Here is a 13,807-nt window from a genome sequence, read left to right as displayed (position 1 = left end):
AAGAAGTGGTGCCCGTATCCTTGCCCATCGGGTTCCATGCCCGCGGGCATGCGGGCATTCTGTGCCCGTTGCCATCTTGTCACTACCCGGCAGAAGGTTTCCCAAGATGAATACCACTAACAAACCTCTCAAGGCATGGTTTGGAGGATTCTAAACTACATCACTGCTTTACAACACAGCTAAATGAACCAGAGTAACCAAAAGCCTATATTTCTCCTTTAAAATACAAAAATGATCAAACTCCTAGATCAACGTGGATATATATTTTTTCTTCCCGGACACTAATCTATGTTAAACTGTAGAAACTTGGCCACAGTCCTACACTTCAGATATTGATATTAATCGAATGCTCTGCTTTTATTGACCAATGATATTCCTCCATGTTTTTGAACAAAACCATACCAGCTGGGTGCTGGAATAAACTACAACTCAGCCAAACCATCAATCATCTCTCATCCTCCCACCCCGGAATGTTTGCGGTCGCCTCATTAACCATCTTCACAAGAGTGACCTGAAAAAAAATTCAGATTAAAATACAAATATAGGATGTCCTCATCAGTAAAATCCCAATGTTACCCTAAACGCTAAATGGTAAACAGTCGGTTACTTACCATTTAGCCATTATTCGGGCTAAATGGACACTTAAGTGGGCAAAACGACCGTTTAAACAGGATAAACGGTCAATTAAATGGAAATGGCGTACCACCAGTGGTAAATCCTGATTTTCAATTATATCGATTCAAACACATTAAGGCTATAGAGTATGGAACAATTATAAGGACAGAAACTGTTCAACATAAATCCCGTAAGTTCACCCTAGAATTTGCAATGAAATTGTGATGCCATTTGAGCTTCCTCAAGTGTCCACTCCATTGCTGCATGGATTGCCAGCAAAAATGGCAGCAGCTCTGGATGATAAAAAACAATAACATTTCAACAGTGTATTGTCCCAGTTGGATAATACTTGTCTAGAAAAGAACAACAAGGCAAATTTAAGAGCTATATATTTAACATATGCGCAACTGGGATGACCTGCTCTTTCAGAGTTTTTAATATGTTGCAATAATCAACAATTGAAGATTTGGCAAGCAAAGCAATTCTACAAAGGTTATGCAGAGGCACTCCCCTCATCATTCAAAACATTCCCCGAGAATCTAATGTAAGAAAAGAAGAGTATGACAATTTTTTCCTTTCTTAAGGCAGAAAAACAGTATGCACCTACTTTCAAATTTATTGGGATTTCAGTCTGGTTCTTAACATGTCTGGTCAGAATGTCAGATGCATCACAATTGTATTAGAATACGAGCACACATGTTGCCCTTTCTGACCAAAAGATAAAGCATAGTAATCATCCTAAAGCTTTTGGTGCTGAACTCATATTACCATAGCATGAATATATATACTGATGATTGAAAATGCATATCATTGAGGATCAATCAGTTGTAGATGTCAATATGATCACAAAGCTTAAGCTAACAAACGATAGTTTTCTAATATTCATGACAAAAATAGGTTAGAACATCAGGTGATAAAAAAAAATATCACAAATGATCTTTAGATATAAACTGCGTGATTCTGGTTCATTCAAATTCTACAAGCAATAATCTATGAAAAAGGACCTTTCTCGCCCTTAGTAAAAATGAACTAAAACACAAGGGTGCAGATGAATAGGAGGCAACATAAATTTCATGAGGTAGATGGATCACCTAGCCTAAATGTGACCAACAGTTTACAATGAATCTCCAACAATATATAGAATATACGCCATACAGGAACAAGACCGCTAATATCAATATTATACATTTCAGTCGTTTTTTTCAACAGATGGGGGGGGGGAGTAAAATAAGCAAGGACAGCAAATTAATGTGACCTAGTGCAACACTTGAGACAAATTTCTATATATTGAACAAGCAGTTCAGAATTTTCATATAAACATGAAAAAGCCAATCATCTATAGAAGCTAAAGAGCAACATGCATCCCAAATATTACAAATATTATGCACATACCACACTTTCAGGAACTCCTGGAGGGGGCAGTGAAAGATTTCTTGGTGGTGGTGATTGAAGGTAAGATCTTTTGTCAAAACGCCATTCACCAATTTTCCCATAAGTTAGCTGACCCTGAGTTAGCACAAAAAATAGCATAAGCATATCATCTTTCTCTGATGTAGATCGATATATTTTAGTATTTTACAGAGCAATAGAGAGAATCAGCATGGTTGAATATTTAATAGATGCTTAAAGTTGAAGTATTATCACCTTCATTGAATAATCGCATCCATATGTATAATGGATGATGAATGTGTTGTCCGTTTTCAGGTCCCAAGGAGGCTGCAATCATCATCAAACACATCTTAAGCGAAATAAACTGCCATCACCCCACTATGAGATGATCTATCTGTATCTAGTGACAAGACTTCTAAGCACCTGAATCATAAAGTCTGTACGGAGACTATGATGCACACCGTGCAGTGCACTAGCAACAGCGTATGCATACCTGCAAATATGAAAGGGAAAGAGAAATTAATAGGAATCACATGTTGAAGAGAATAAATAAAAGCAGAGAAGAATTTTATACTGACATTTCCAAGACCCATCCGAATGCTTTGTCTGTCTCCTGATCCTCTTTCATTTTCAATGAAACATTCATCCAGGTTGGAGCAATCTTCTCAAGCTGAGCCTAAAGATGTTTGTGAAGGCATCCATAATAGGTTAGTCAAGATTGACATGACAGGTAAACAGATTGGATCAACATTGATGGATTTCATTAAAACAAAATCAGTATCTACATGTGCAGAACAAATAAAATAACAGAAACCAAGAAGAACAATGTCATGGGCACATATGCTATTTTGGCAACCACCATAACTAGATCAATATTCTATTGATAATTAGATACCTTCTTGATTATAACTGGAGAGTTGCCAATTGGATCAATATTTGAAACAGGCCCTTTTTCTTCTGGAAAAAACTTCCTCAATATCTTCTCATTCTCAGTTGGTTTGATGTAGAAAAATGGAAATGCTGCTGGTTCATCACCATGCGCTAAGTTTGGCAAAGGCTTCACAAAGACATGATCTGGCTCTGCCATTAGTATATACCTACAAATATTTCCATTATGAGAACATACAAATCCTTCAGCCATAATGAGAAAAAAAAGGAAATATACTTAGGGGGTGTTTAGTAGCTACTAAACGGTTTAGTCACTTTTAGTAACTCCAGAGTTACGAGAGAGGACTAAAGCTCTTTTAGTAGCTTTTAGTCATAGCGTTTGGTTGAAAAGTTGTGACTAAAAGCTACTAAATTTAGTAGCTACTAGACGAACCAAACAGGCCCTTACTCTTCTTCGATCTTTGCTCTCTGGACCCACTGGACAAACGCCCAAGGCCTATTTAAGACAATATATCCCTGGATAAATCATCATATCAGCAAGAGCAGAAGGTGGTATCATCATAAACTGAAAACAAACACCACAAAAGGAACAACCAAAACCTCACCTTATCCTTGCCTTCAGGAAGGGGGTCAACCACCATGGTGGGCATCTCATCCATCAATCCATCAGGCTTCCCCGAGTGAAGGATCCTAGTGAAGCCACCCATGTCGGAACCAGGTCGGTCCCTCATCTCCTTGTACCAGTAGTGCATTATCCGCGACTGCCACTGACTGTACAGTGCGTCCGTCGCCGTAAGCGCGACGTGGAACCGCTTCGCGGGGTCCGAACCAGAGCCCGTTGAGTCGCGATCCTCGCCGCCGCCGAGGAACTTGCGCGGCCCATCCCGTCCCCGGCCGTGCATCGTCAGGAGGTTGTAGGTCACAAAGAAGCATCCTAAAGAGATGAGGACGAGCAACCAGGGGGAAACCTTGCCCGCATTCTTCCTCCCGCTCATCCTTGACGCCCCAACCCGCAACCAGGGGCGCCGCTACTCCTCTCGAGCAGTGTGCGGCAGTGCCAGCAGGTAACCAATCGCGAGAGTCACCGGGGAGCCTGCCGGGAGATTGCGCTGGGTGAGTCGCTAGTCGGATCTGAGATTGGGATCGCCTCCAGCTGGTGGAACTGACGGATCGGTGGAAGGAATATGGCAGGGAGGTAAGGGCCAAGGGGAAGGCGAGGGAAACTAACCACAACGAGGCAGGCGGTGGACGGAGAGGCCTAAGCGCTCGCCGGCAGTCTCCTCCGCCGCGGTGATTGCGTGGTGCGGCAGGAAAGGGAGAAACTCGTTACAGAGGAAGAGTGACAAAGGGCACAAGGCAAAGGGAACTCGTTTCATACTCTCTCTGTCAAAAATAAATAAATATCACTTACAATCAATCCTAAGTTTAAAAAATAGTCTGTCAGGCCCAAAATAAATCTCGCACTTCAATAAATTATTAATCATTCTTAAACTTAACCAAATATATAAAAATACTTATAATTATGATATCAAATAGCAATCATTACATTAATCACATCACACATGATAAAAGATATAAATAATACTCCATCCGTTCTAAATTAGGAGTCGCTTTGACTTTTTAGTACATCTATTTTGCTATGCATCTAAATATAATAATATGTCTAGATACATAGAAACATAGATGAACAAAAAAAAAAGTCAAAGCGACTTACAATTTGTAAGAGAGGGAGTAGTATTTTTATAAATCTAGTCAAATTTGAGATTGTTAGATTTTTCAAAGTGTGATATTTGCACTTATTATGTGATGGGATAGAGAGAGTAAAATATAGTAGCGGTCTCTAAACTTGCGTCCAGATGTCACCTAAGTCTCAAATTTCTTTTATTTATTTTTAAGTACAATAACTTATACCAAGTGCCATTCCTGGTCTAAACGGGTGCAAATTCTATCAACTATCCTAGCTGGCGTACCAACAAGGATCCCTACTGGATCTAGCGCTTTTAGTTTGCTGAGGCGCGTGCCTCAATGTTTCCTCCTTTCTACTTCCCTCTCTATCATTCCACTTTTCTCGTACAGTGGGAACAAGTTGATCGTTGGGGGTGTAGCTAATCAGCGGCCAATGAAGTCCTATTGCGAGAAAAGGTTGACGGAGGCAAGAGAAGTGGGAGGTGGCTACAATGGTCAATGATGGCCTCGAGACTTGAAAGCCCTAGTTTGATTTTGGCTAATTGATGAAATCTAAGTGTACTAACCCTTCTCATTAAGTGTTGTGATTGAGATAGGGTGGTACACACCAAGTGATAAAGCTAGATGATGGTCATGGTGATGGTGGTGACCAAAAGTGAAGATCAAGTTCTCCAACTTGAAAAACAAGAAAGAGAAAAACAAAAACCAAAGTGATCAAGGCAAAGGTATCAAATAGGTTTTTTGTTTTAGCACTCAAGACACCATAGAGGGTGTGAGTGTATTTAGAATCGATAACCATACTATTAAGACGGGAAAACCTTGGCTAAGCGGTTATCGAGTATCACTAGGTGAATTCATACTTGCATATGCACTAGGACCTGGTGTGTTAACAATTAACCCTTGAAAATGCTTGAAAATGTGCACATGGGTTATACACTTTGTAGTTAGCAACTTGGAAGCAAGCGTGAAGTGATTGAAGAGATAGAAAATGAAAAAGGAGGTGAAGGTCAGGAATTGGACCCTGGCTTGGCTAGGACCGGACCCTGATATGTAGAGTCTGATCCAGAGGTTGACCCTAGGGCGAGAGTGTTGAGTTGGCTCTAGACCCGACGAAGAGGCATGACCGGACCCGACGCTCAGAGTCCGATTGGGCGGCATTGGTGGCGAGTTGGCAAGGACTGGACCGGACCCTGAGGGTGCGTCTGGTCATGGGTGACCAGACCCAGTTCGAGGGGTCTGGGAGTTCTCGGTGTGATTCTAGATGCGATTGGACCCTGTGTGACTCGATTGGACCAGACCCGACGCTAGTGAGTTTGGTCATCTTGACTTAGCACGTAGGTGTGAACGTTGATGAGGACCCTGGTCTGCGTCCAGTCATCAGGACCAGACTCGGTCCGGTCATAAAAACATGCTTGGGAACCTTTTTGGAATCATTCAAACCCTGTGGCCACGGAGCGACCGGACCCTAGTCTCTAGGTTCGGTCTGGAGGTTTCAAACGCGCCTAACTTAAGTGACTGTTGGAATTCGATGGACGTGGTTTGAAACGAGGACACATGGACGGCATCAGCCAACCGGACCTTGTGATTGGACCCTACTCAGAGTCCGATCGGTGAGTCTGATCATGTCTGTGAGTGCCCAACGGCTATTTGAGCCAAGGGGGTTCTATAAATAGACTTGGGCCGGCTCTAGCTCACTCCCTTGCACATTTTCATTAGTGATACATCCTTGTGAGCTGAAGCAAACACCTCCCACTCATCTCCTCCATTGATTCATCATCATAGTGGGATTTGGAGTGATCCAAAGTGCATTCGCTTGAGTGATTGCATCTAGTGGCACTTGGGGATCATTGTGACTGCGGTTTTCTTATTACTCTTGGTGGTTGCCACCATCTAGATGGTTTGAAGCAGCGGAGGAGCATTGGCATGAGTTGGTGATTATTCGTGGCCATCTCCCAGTGAGTTGTGCAGGTTCTTGACCTTCTCTCAACGAAGAGCCAAAAGGTACTCTAGTAAATTGCTCGTGTCATCAAGTTACCCTCACTTTGGGTAGGTTCTTGTGGCGCCCTAGTGAAGAGCTTAGTGTGGTCCAATAACTCGTGAACCACTAGGTGTGTGGTTGACATAACAGGGACTAACGTGCCGGCAAGCACGTGAACCTCAAGAGTTGTGTCTCTTATCTCCATTGGTATTCTCCCGGTATTCATTCGGTGCTTATTGATTGATTGATCATCTCTTGCCACGTGTGGTATACCCTCTCTATATCTTGTATTTACATCCCTAGAGATATCTTGTGTAGAGGTAGTTGAGTAGCTTAGCTTAGTTGGTTAGCCAGCTCACTAGTGTAGCTAAGTAGTGACATAGCAATTTGTGTGAATAGTGACCATAGCAACTAGAATTGTTAGTGTAGGTGGCTTGCAACCCTTATAGATCTAGAGCAAAATTGCATTTCGCAATTTAGTGTACTAACCTTTTGCTCTAGTGAATTTGTAGTGAAATTTTTATAGGCTATTTAGCCCCCTCTAGCCATTTAGTACCTTTTAAGATTGCGGCATAAGAAATATCCACCACCTAAGTATGGTGATTTCATAAAACACTAGCTTATGTACTCGAGTTTGATAGGAATACTTTGTTTTATCAATTTGGGTTTAGATTGTAGGAAGGTTTGATTTTGTGGCCTAGAATTAGGAAACTTGGCATGGAACTGGAAGGATTTGTGGTTTTAAGTGCAAGTCAGTTTTAGAGTGGACAATAATATTGTGTTCTTGTTGTGGTTTTTGTATGTGTAGATGACAATGAGGATGATTTTTTAGCAGAGGTATACCATGGTGCTTTCTTTTGGGATTTAGGCACCTGTGGGCATATGTTGAGGGGAAAGATTTTGTGGTCACAGGGATTCTGCCGAAAGGGGTTAGCGGATTGAGACAGGGACAATTAATTGGCCAAGAAGCATAGGCTAGGATTCTTATGTTATGATTTGGGGGAGAGTGATGGATGCGGCCAAGAGGTAAAAAGACTTGGGGAGAGAGATATTAGTAAAGGAGATCCAAATGTATTTTGGCATTCCTCTATGGGTTTCTGCAAAAAAGCTCGATAAAAATGGTGGTAAGACTCCCATAATATTCAATAGGGATCCTTGCTAGCACACCAGCTAGGAGAGAGTAGGGGTCCATGTTGGCACGCCTACAAAGAACGACCATCATCATTGCATCTGTATCAAACCAGGGAGGACCACCTTGGTAATTACCATAGCTGTCCTTAATCAAAGTCTTAGATAGTGTGAAAGTAGGAAATGATCAGTGTCTCAGGTGGGGATCACTCTGCATGAAACTTGAGCTTGTTGGCTGTGAACTTGATGGTTGAACAATTGGACTTGGACTTGGCACTTGATCTAGCACTTGAACTTGACCTTCATCATGAGTACCACTTGCGCTAGTGTTGTCTAGATTATTGATGGTTGAAGTTGGAGTGATCACTGTAATTGAATCATCTTCCTCTTCCTCAAGCACTCTAGGTTGAATATCACCAATAGCCTTGTTCTTCATTGACTCTTGCAAATTTACACCTCTAACATCATCAAGATTGTTATCCTCAACTTATGAACCCACTCCACATCATGAACCTCCTCTACAATGTCATAGGACTTGTTCTACACTCTATAAGCTTTGCTATTTATTGCATATCCAAGCAAGAACCCTTCATCACACTTCCTCTCAAATTTGCTCAATCTTGTGCCCTTCTTCAAAATATGGAACTTGCAACCAATGACGAAAATATGAGATATTTGGCTTTATTCCAATCAACAACTCATAAGAGTCTTCTTCAAGATATGGTGACAATAGAGTCTATTACTAGTATGACAAGCCATGTTATTGATTGCTTTGACCCAAAAGCTATCACTCACATTATATTCACTTAGCATTAATCTAACCATATCAATCAATGACATAATCTTCCTCTCAACTAGTCCACTTGACTGTGGTGTGTACTTGGCCAAGGACTCATGCTTGATTCTCAAATCATCACAAAGCTCATCAACTCTTGTATTCTTGAACTCACTACAATTGTCACTTCTTACTTTCTTGATATTAAACTCAAACTCATTTTGGCCCTCTTGAGAAATGAATTGAATTTGTTGAAAACTTTCTCTGGTCACTAAGAAAGAATACCCATTAAATCTTGAGAAGTTATCAACTATCACAAATCCATACTTGTTTCCCCCTAATGCTCACATAAGTTGTTGGTCCAAAGAGATCCATATGCAATAATTCCAATGTCCTTGAAGTTGACATCATGCTCTTGCTAGACTAAGTATTTGCAACATGCTTCCTGGCTTGACAATAGCTACACAATGTTTTCTTCTCAAAGGTGTCATTTTTCAACCCATTCACAAGATCATGCTTAATAAGCCTGTCCAATTTATTCATTCTAACATGAGCCAATCTCAGAGCCGATTTGGATGATTAAAGAACTCCCATTATGGGTTATGTAAGTAATCCAAGTGCTAATGTTGGTAGATGTATTCGGCAATTGGCATGCAACTATATTCTGGTCAATGGTGATTTGTATTGACTTTCTACCGAATGTCTGCCACATCGAGATGCTTGAATTCATGATGTGATGTCTGTTTCAAGCTTGCCACTTTAATACATCATGTTGTCAAGCCATGTTTTTTGGGAGTCCATCCAATTAATCTATTCAAATAAGTTGCTAATTCAGACTTGTTGGGAGATTGAATTCAATGATTACATTTTGTTCTAGAGGAACACAAGAACTGGATGTTGGCTGTACCAAGCCCAATTTCAAGATCAAGATCAGAAATAATTATGATTGGTGGACAATTTGATCATTTTATGCCTATTCAAAGATTTCATGGAAGAAGGTAAGGACATTACTTTGGATAAGTTCAAGGCAGCAAACAGAAGGCATGGCTGAGATTTTGAAGGAGATGGTAGCAATAGGTCAATTTTGGCTTTGAAGATATTTTTTAGTATGCAAGCTTTACTAAAAAATATGGGGACATATGTTGACAACTAAAACCGTCCAAAGTGTATATGGACTCTGTCATCATGTTCTATTGTCGAGAAGGTCAGAAAACATATTTGGATCATCTCATTTGGAGCCCGTATGAGGGAAACGACTTTTTAGGGGAGGGGGGCTGACCCAGCCAAAACTGGCCTAGCCGGTTCCCAAAACCTGCTAGGCCGGATTTTCCATCTTTGTTAAATGAAAGATTGCACCATTGTGTTTCTCTCATCGAGCTAATAAAAAACATATATAGATCACCTCATTTGGAGTTCAGATGAATTAATTATGAATTTCGAAAGGTTTTATACGCTGGACCCGCATGAAAATAGGCTAGGACAGTTTGGAACAGCCCAGGACGGTTTGGGTCGACCAAGCCGGTTTTTACGGTCCAGGTGGAATCTTATATGTGTTTTGACGTGTTTTGCAAGGGTTTTCGATCCCATGGGATAAAGACCACCCCCTCCTTATAAATATAAGGTGCACGGCTAGTTGAGGTACCCAACACACACAATCAATCTTTTTTACATCTATTATTATTTTCTTTACCCTAATCTCTTCCAACCTCCATGTTGTTGTTTATCGCTTGATTCGACGATCAAGGATGGTGCCTTAGGCTTGTTGGCCGACCTAGGTGAAAGGCCCTCATATGGCTAGAGGGGGATGAATAGCTTATTTAAAAACTCTACAAAGCACTAGAGTAATTGATTAGTACAACAAATGGCGTAATGCAATTTTTCTCTAGCACTACAAGGATTGCAAGCCACCTATCCCAACAATTCTAGTTGCTATGATCACTAAGCACACACAAGAGCTAAGTCACTACTCACTAAGCTAGTGTGCTCTCAAAGACTAACTAAAGAGACACACTAACCAAACTAACAAGCCCTCAAAGACTAACTACACTAAAGAGCTAGACAACTAGTTTGCAAGAATGAAAAGGAGTGAGTAGGGTGATTATATTGCCGTGTAGAGGAATGAATCAATCACAAGATGAAGCTAATAAATCACCGAGAAAAATCCAATCACACAAGAGACATAAGAGTTTTCTCCTGAGGTTCACGTGCTTACCAGCACGCTAGTCCCTATTGTGTCAACCAACACTTAGTGGTTCGATAGCTAATAGGTATCACACACCTAGCCAACAAATGGCGCCACAAGAACATACCCACAAGTGAGGTAACTCAATGACACAAGCAATCCACTAGAGTTACCTTTTGGATCTCCACCCAAGAAAGGTACAAGACCCCTCACAATCACCGAAGCCGGCCACGAACAATCACCAACACGTGTCGAAGCTCCTCCACTGCTCTAAGCCATCTAGGTGGCGGCAACAACCAAGAGAAACAAGAAATCCGCAGCGACAACGATCCCCAAGTGCCACTAGATGCAATCACTCAAGCAAGTGCACTTAGAATCACTCCCAATCTCACTATGATGATGAATCAATGATGGAGATGCGTGGGACATGTTTGCTTAGACTCACAAGGATGTATGACAGGTGAAAATGTCCAAGAGAGTGAGCCCAAATCGAAGCACTTCTATTTATAGAGCCCCTCAAACGAATAGAGCCGTTAGGGACAGAGGAGGGGGTTCTGCGTGCTGACTGGATGCGCCGGTCGAATTGACCGGATGCATCGCACCAGTGTTCGGTCACGTGGATGCAGCCACGTGTCCCCTATGTTCAATGGCGTCCGCACGATCCCAACAGTCAAAATGTTACGCGCCTGAGTTAAAAGAGTGACCGAACACACCTACGCATTGACCGGACGCACAGCCACTGCATCTACTCACGCATGCGCCCGAGCTAGCCACCCAACGACCTGACTCGCGGTTAGTGCGATCAGACATTTGTAGGGTTGAGATGACAGACTAGAGGGGGTGAATAGTCCTTTTTCAATTTATTTGCACTAGCTAATCAAACAAATGCAATTTAAAACTATAGGTCTAACCAAGACTACACCCCTCTATCGAAGTTCTCAAGCACCTTACAAAGATCCTAAATAGGAAACAAAGGTGCCAGGCTAGCTAGAGCTCACCTAACAATTCTAGCTTGCAAGGTCACACAAACCTATGCAACTGGTACTTCACACAACCGAGGGAGCTCCTAGACGATCTAGTAAGCAAAAGCACAAAGCCACCTAAGCTCACTAGCAATGCTTAATAACAAGGCTACACAAGCCAAATTAGAGCACGTAAATTATTTAGTTACACAAACTAAGCAATGTGGCTAACAAGGTTACTCAAACCAAATTAATCACGCAAGGGAGCTACTTCTATGCTACACAAGCAAGAAGGTAACTAGCAAGCTACACAAGCTAACTAATTGCAAAAGCATCTACACAAGCACAATGTATGAAATATAAGTACAAGCTAGTGTGTGTGCGGAATGCAAACCACCGAGAAGATGATGAAGACAATGTTGACACAGTGATTTTCTCCCGAGGTTCACTTGGTTGCCACCAAGCTACGTCGCCGTTGTGTCAACCGCTTACTTGGTGGTTCGGTGGCTAATTGGCATCACCCACCAAGACCGTATGTCGGGCACTGCAAGAACCTACCCTAAAAGTGATGGTAGCTCAATGACACGCTCAACTAGAGTTGCTCTTCGTGATCCCCATGGGGTGAGCACAATCCCCATCACAAATCCTCCTCCAGAGCACCGCACAATCTTCTCGCATGCTTCAACAGAGTCATAAGCAACCAAGTCATGTAGGAGGTGGCAACCTCCAAGAGCAACAAGCACCACCGGCTTGCAACTTGATCACCTAGTGCCACATGATGCAACCTCACGATGCAATCACACTAGAATCGCTCACTCACTTGATCGGATGATCACTATCAAGCACAAGTGAGTTAGAGGGCTCCCAAGCACACCTACACAAGCCACCAAGGCTTAAGGGTGCTCAGCAACCGGCCCAAGGCCGACCAATGCTTGGTTTTATAGCCCCCACAAAAATAGAGCCCCCACGATGCTGCCACGTGTCACCCAGATTCAATGTCGCGCGTCGATCTCCAATGGCTACTTTGCTCGCACGCCTCGGTAGACACCTGACCAAACGCACAGGAGCATGATCAGACGCAGTCGCCTGGCGTCAGGTCACGCGCGTGCTCGACCACTCCACGATGTGACTAGACGCGTCGGTGCCCGTGATACCCTAGCGTTAGGTCATGTCCAGAGACTCCCTCAAACGCCTAAAAGCCAACCTGACGTGTCAGGTCTGCCTTGACTGGACGCAGCCAAGTGTTAGGTCCTCGTTGCCTCAGCCGCCCGCGCTACGTCACCATGCGTTAGCAGTGACCAGACTCACCGCCTACGCGTCAGGTCACCTTCATCTTCTCAGCGTTAGGTCATTGAGCCGAGCCATGCCCTTCTCTACGCGTGATGACCGGACGCGCAGGTCTAGCGTCAGGTCCTGCGTAAAATCACTCACAGTGACCTATTTCGCCTCCGTTTCTTCACTGAGTTGATCCATTTCAACTCCAACTTCTTTCTCCTTTGCAAATGTGCCAACACCACCAAGTGTACACCACCATGTGTATGTGTGTTAGCATTTTCACAATTATTTTTCAAAGGATTAGCGACTCAACTTGCCACGCCACTCAATCCTAGCAACGATGCAAAGTTAGATCACTTGAGTGGCACTAGATGACCGATATGCAAATAAGTTTGCTCCTCTTAATAGTATGGCCATCTATCCTAAACCCAGTCATCTATTTCTCTACACAACCTTTGACCAGTGAAATGAAATGCCCTACAAATATACATTTGCCTTGCGCATTCCATTCCATCTCCTTTGATGTTAATGCAACACATGCACCAAACAAACACCAAATGATATGATCCACTTCATATCATCATGTGACCGTATCCATATTGGTTCATCGATCTTGACTTCACTTGCTCTTCACCGTTGCTTTGGTCCATCGGCGCTAAGTCATCACTCAACTTTCCCTTCACACTTTGCAACCGGTTCGTCGAGCTAAGTCATGTCTCGATCTTCTCCACCTTGATCGCATGACTCAATGTTATGTCTCATGTGTAATGAGATCCTTTATCATCACATGTGTGAGCTTTGCAACATCTCTGAGCCATTTTCACCTCCATGGCATATGTTGCTCACACACATGTATATGTGGACTAATTTCCTGTGTATCTCACATTAAACATAATTAGTCCACCTAGGTTGTCACTCAATTACCAAAA

The 13,807-nt window shown here is 42.6% G+C and overlaps 1 protein-coding gene across 1 annotated transcript; it reads right to left on the bottom strand.

Moving 5' to 3' along the window:
• Nucleotides 1–332: 332 nt before the first annotated feature.
• On the bottom strand, nucleotides 333–4,246 carry LOC136512650 (hydroxyproline O-arabinosyltransferase NOD3-like). The gene is made up of 9 exons (XM_066506608.1): nucleotides 4,121–4,246; nucleotides 3,498–3,985; nucleotides 3,341–3,408; nucleotides 2,900–3,101; nucleotides 2,583–2,680; nucleotides 2,428–2,497; nucleotides 2,260–2,331; nucleotides 2,008–2,121; nucleotides 333–511 (listed from the first exon to the last, which is right to left on the bottom strand). Exons 2-9 carry the CDS (start codon nucleotides 3,885–3,887, stop codon nucleotides 446–448), a joined length of 1,080 nt encoding a protein of 359 aa, XP_066362705.1. The 5' UTR covers nucleotides 3,888–3,985; nucleotides 4,121–4,246; the 3' UTR covers nucleotides 333–445.
• Between the last annotated feature and the right edge of the window lie 9,561 nt (nucleotides 4,247–13,807).

Source organism: Miscanthus floridulus, chromosome 16 (assembly GCF_019320115.1).
Source record: "Miscanthus floridulus cultivar M001 chromosome 16, ASM1932011v1, whole genome shotgun sequence".
Lineage (NCBI taxonomy): Eukaryota > Viridiplantae > Streptophyta > Magnoliopsida > Poales > Poaceae > Miscanthus > Miscanthus floridulus.
This window is presented reverse-complemented; position numbering and strand designations above follow the sequence as displayed.

Bases quoted from the DNA above. Each gene is read 5' to 3' on its own strand.
- LOC136512650 (XM_066506608.1), bottom strand. From the start codon at position 3,887: ATGAGCGGGAGGAAGAATGCGGGCAAGGTTTCCCCCTGGTTGCTCGTC. The intron at 2,681-2,899 runs GTATCTAATTAT...AAACATCTTTAG, and splicing joins CTCCAGTTATAATCAAGAAG to GCTCAGCTTGAGAAGATTGC. The intron at 2,332-2,427 runs GTGCTTAGAAGT...TGATGATTGCAG, and splicing joins GTACAGACTTTATGATTCAG to CCTCCTTGGGACCTGAAAAC.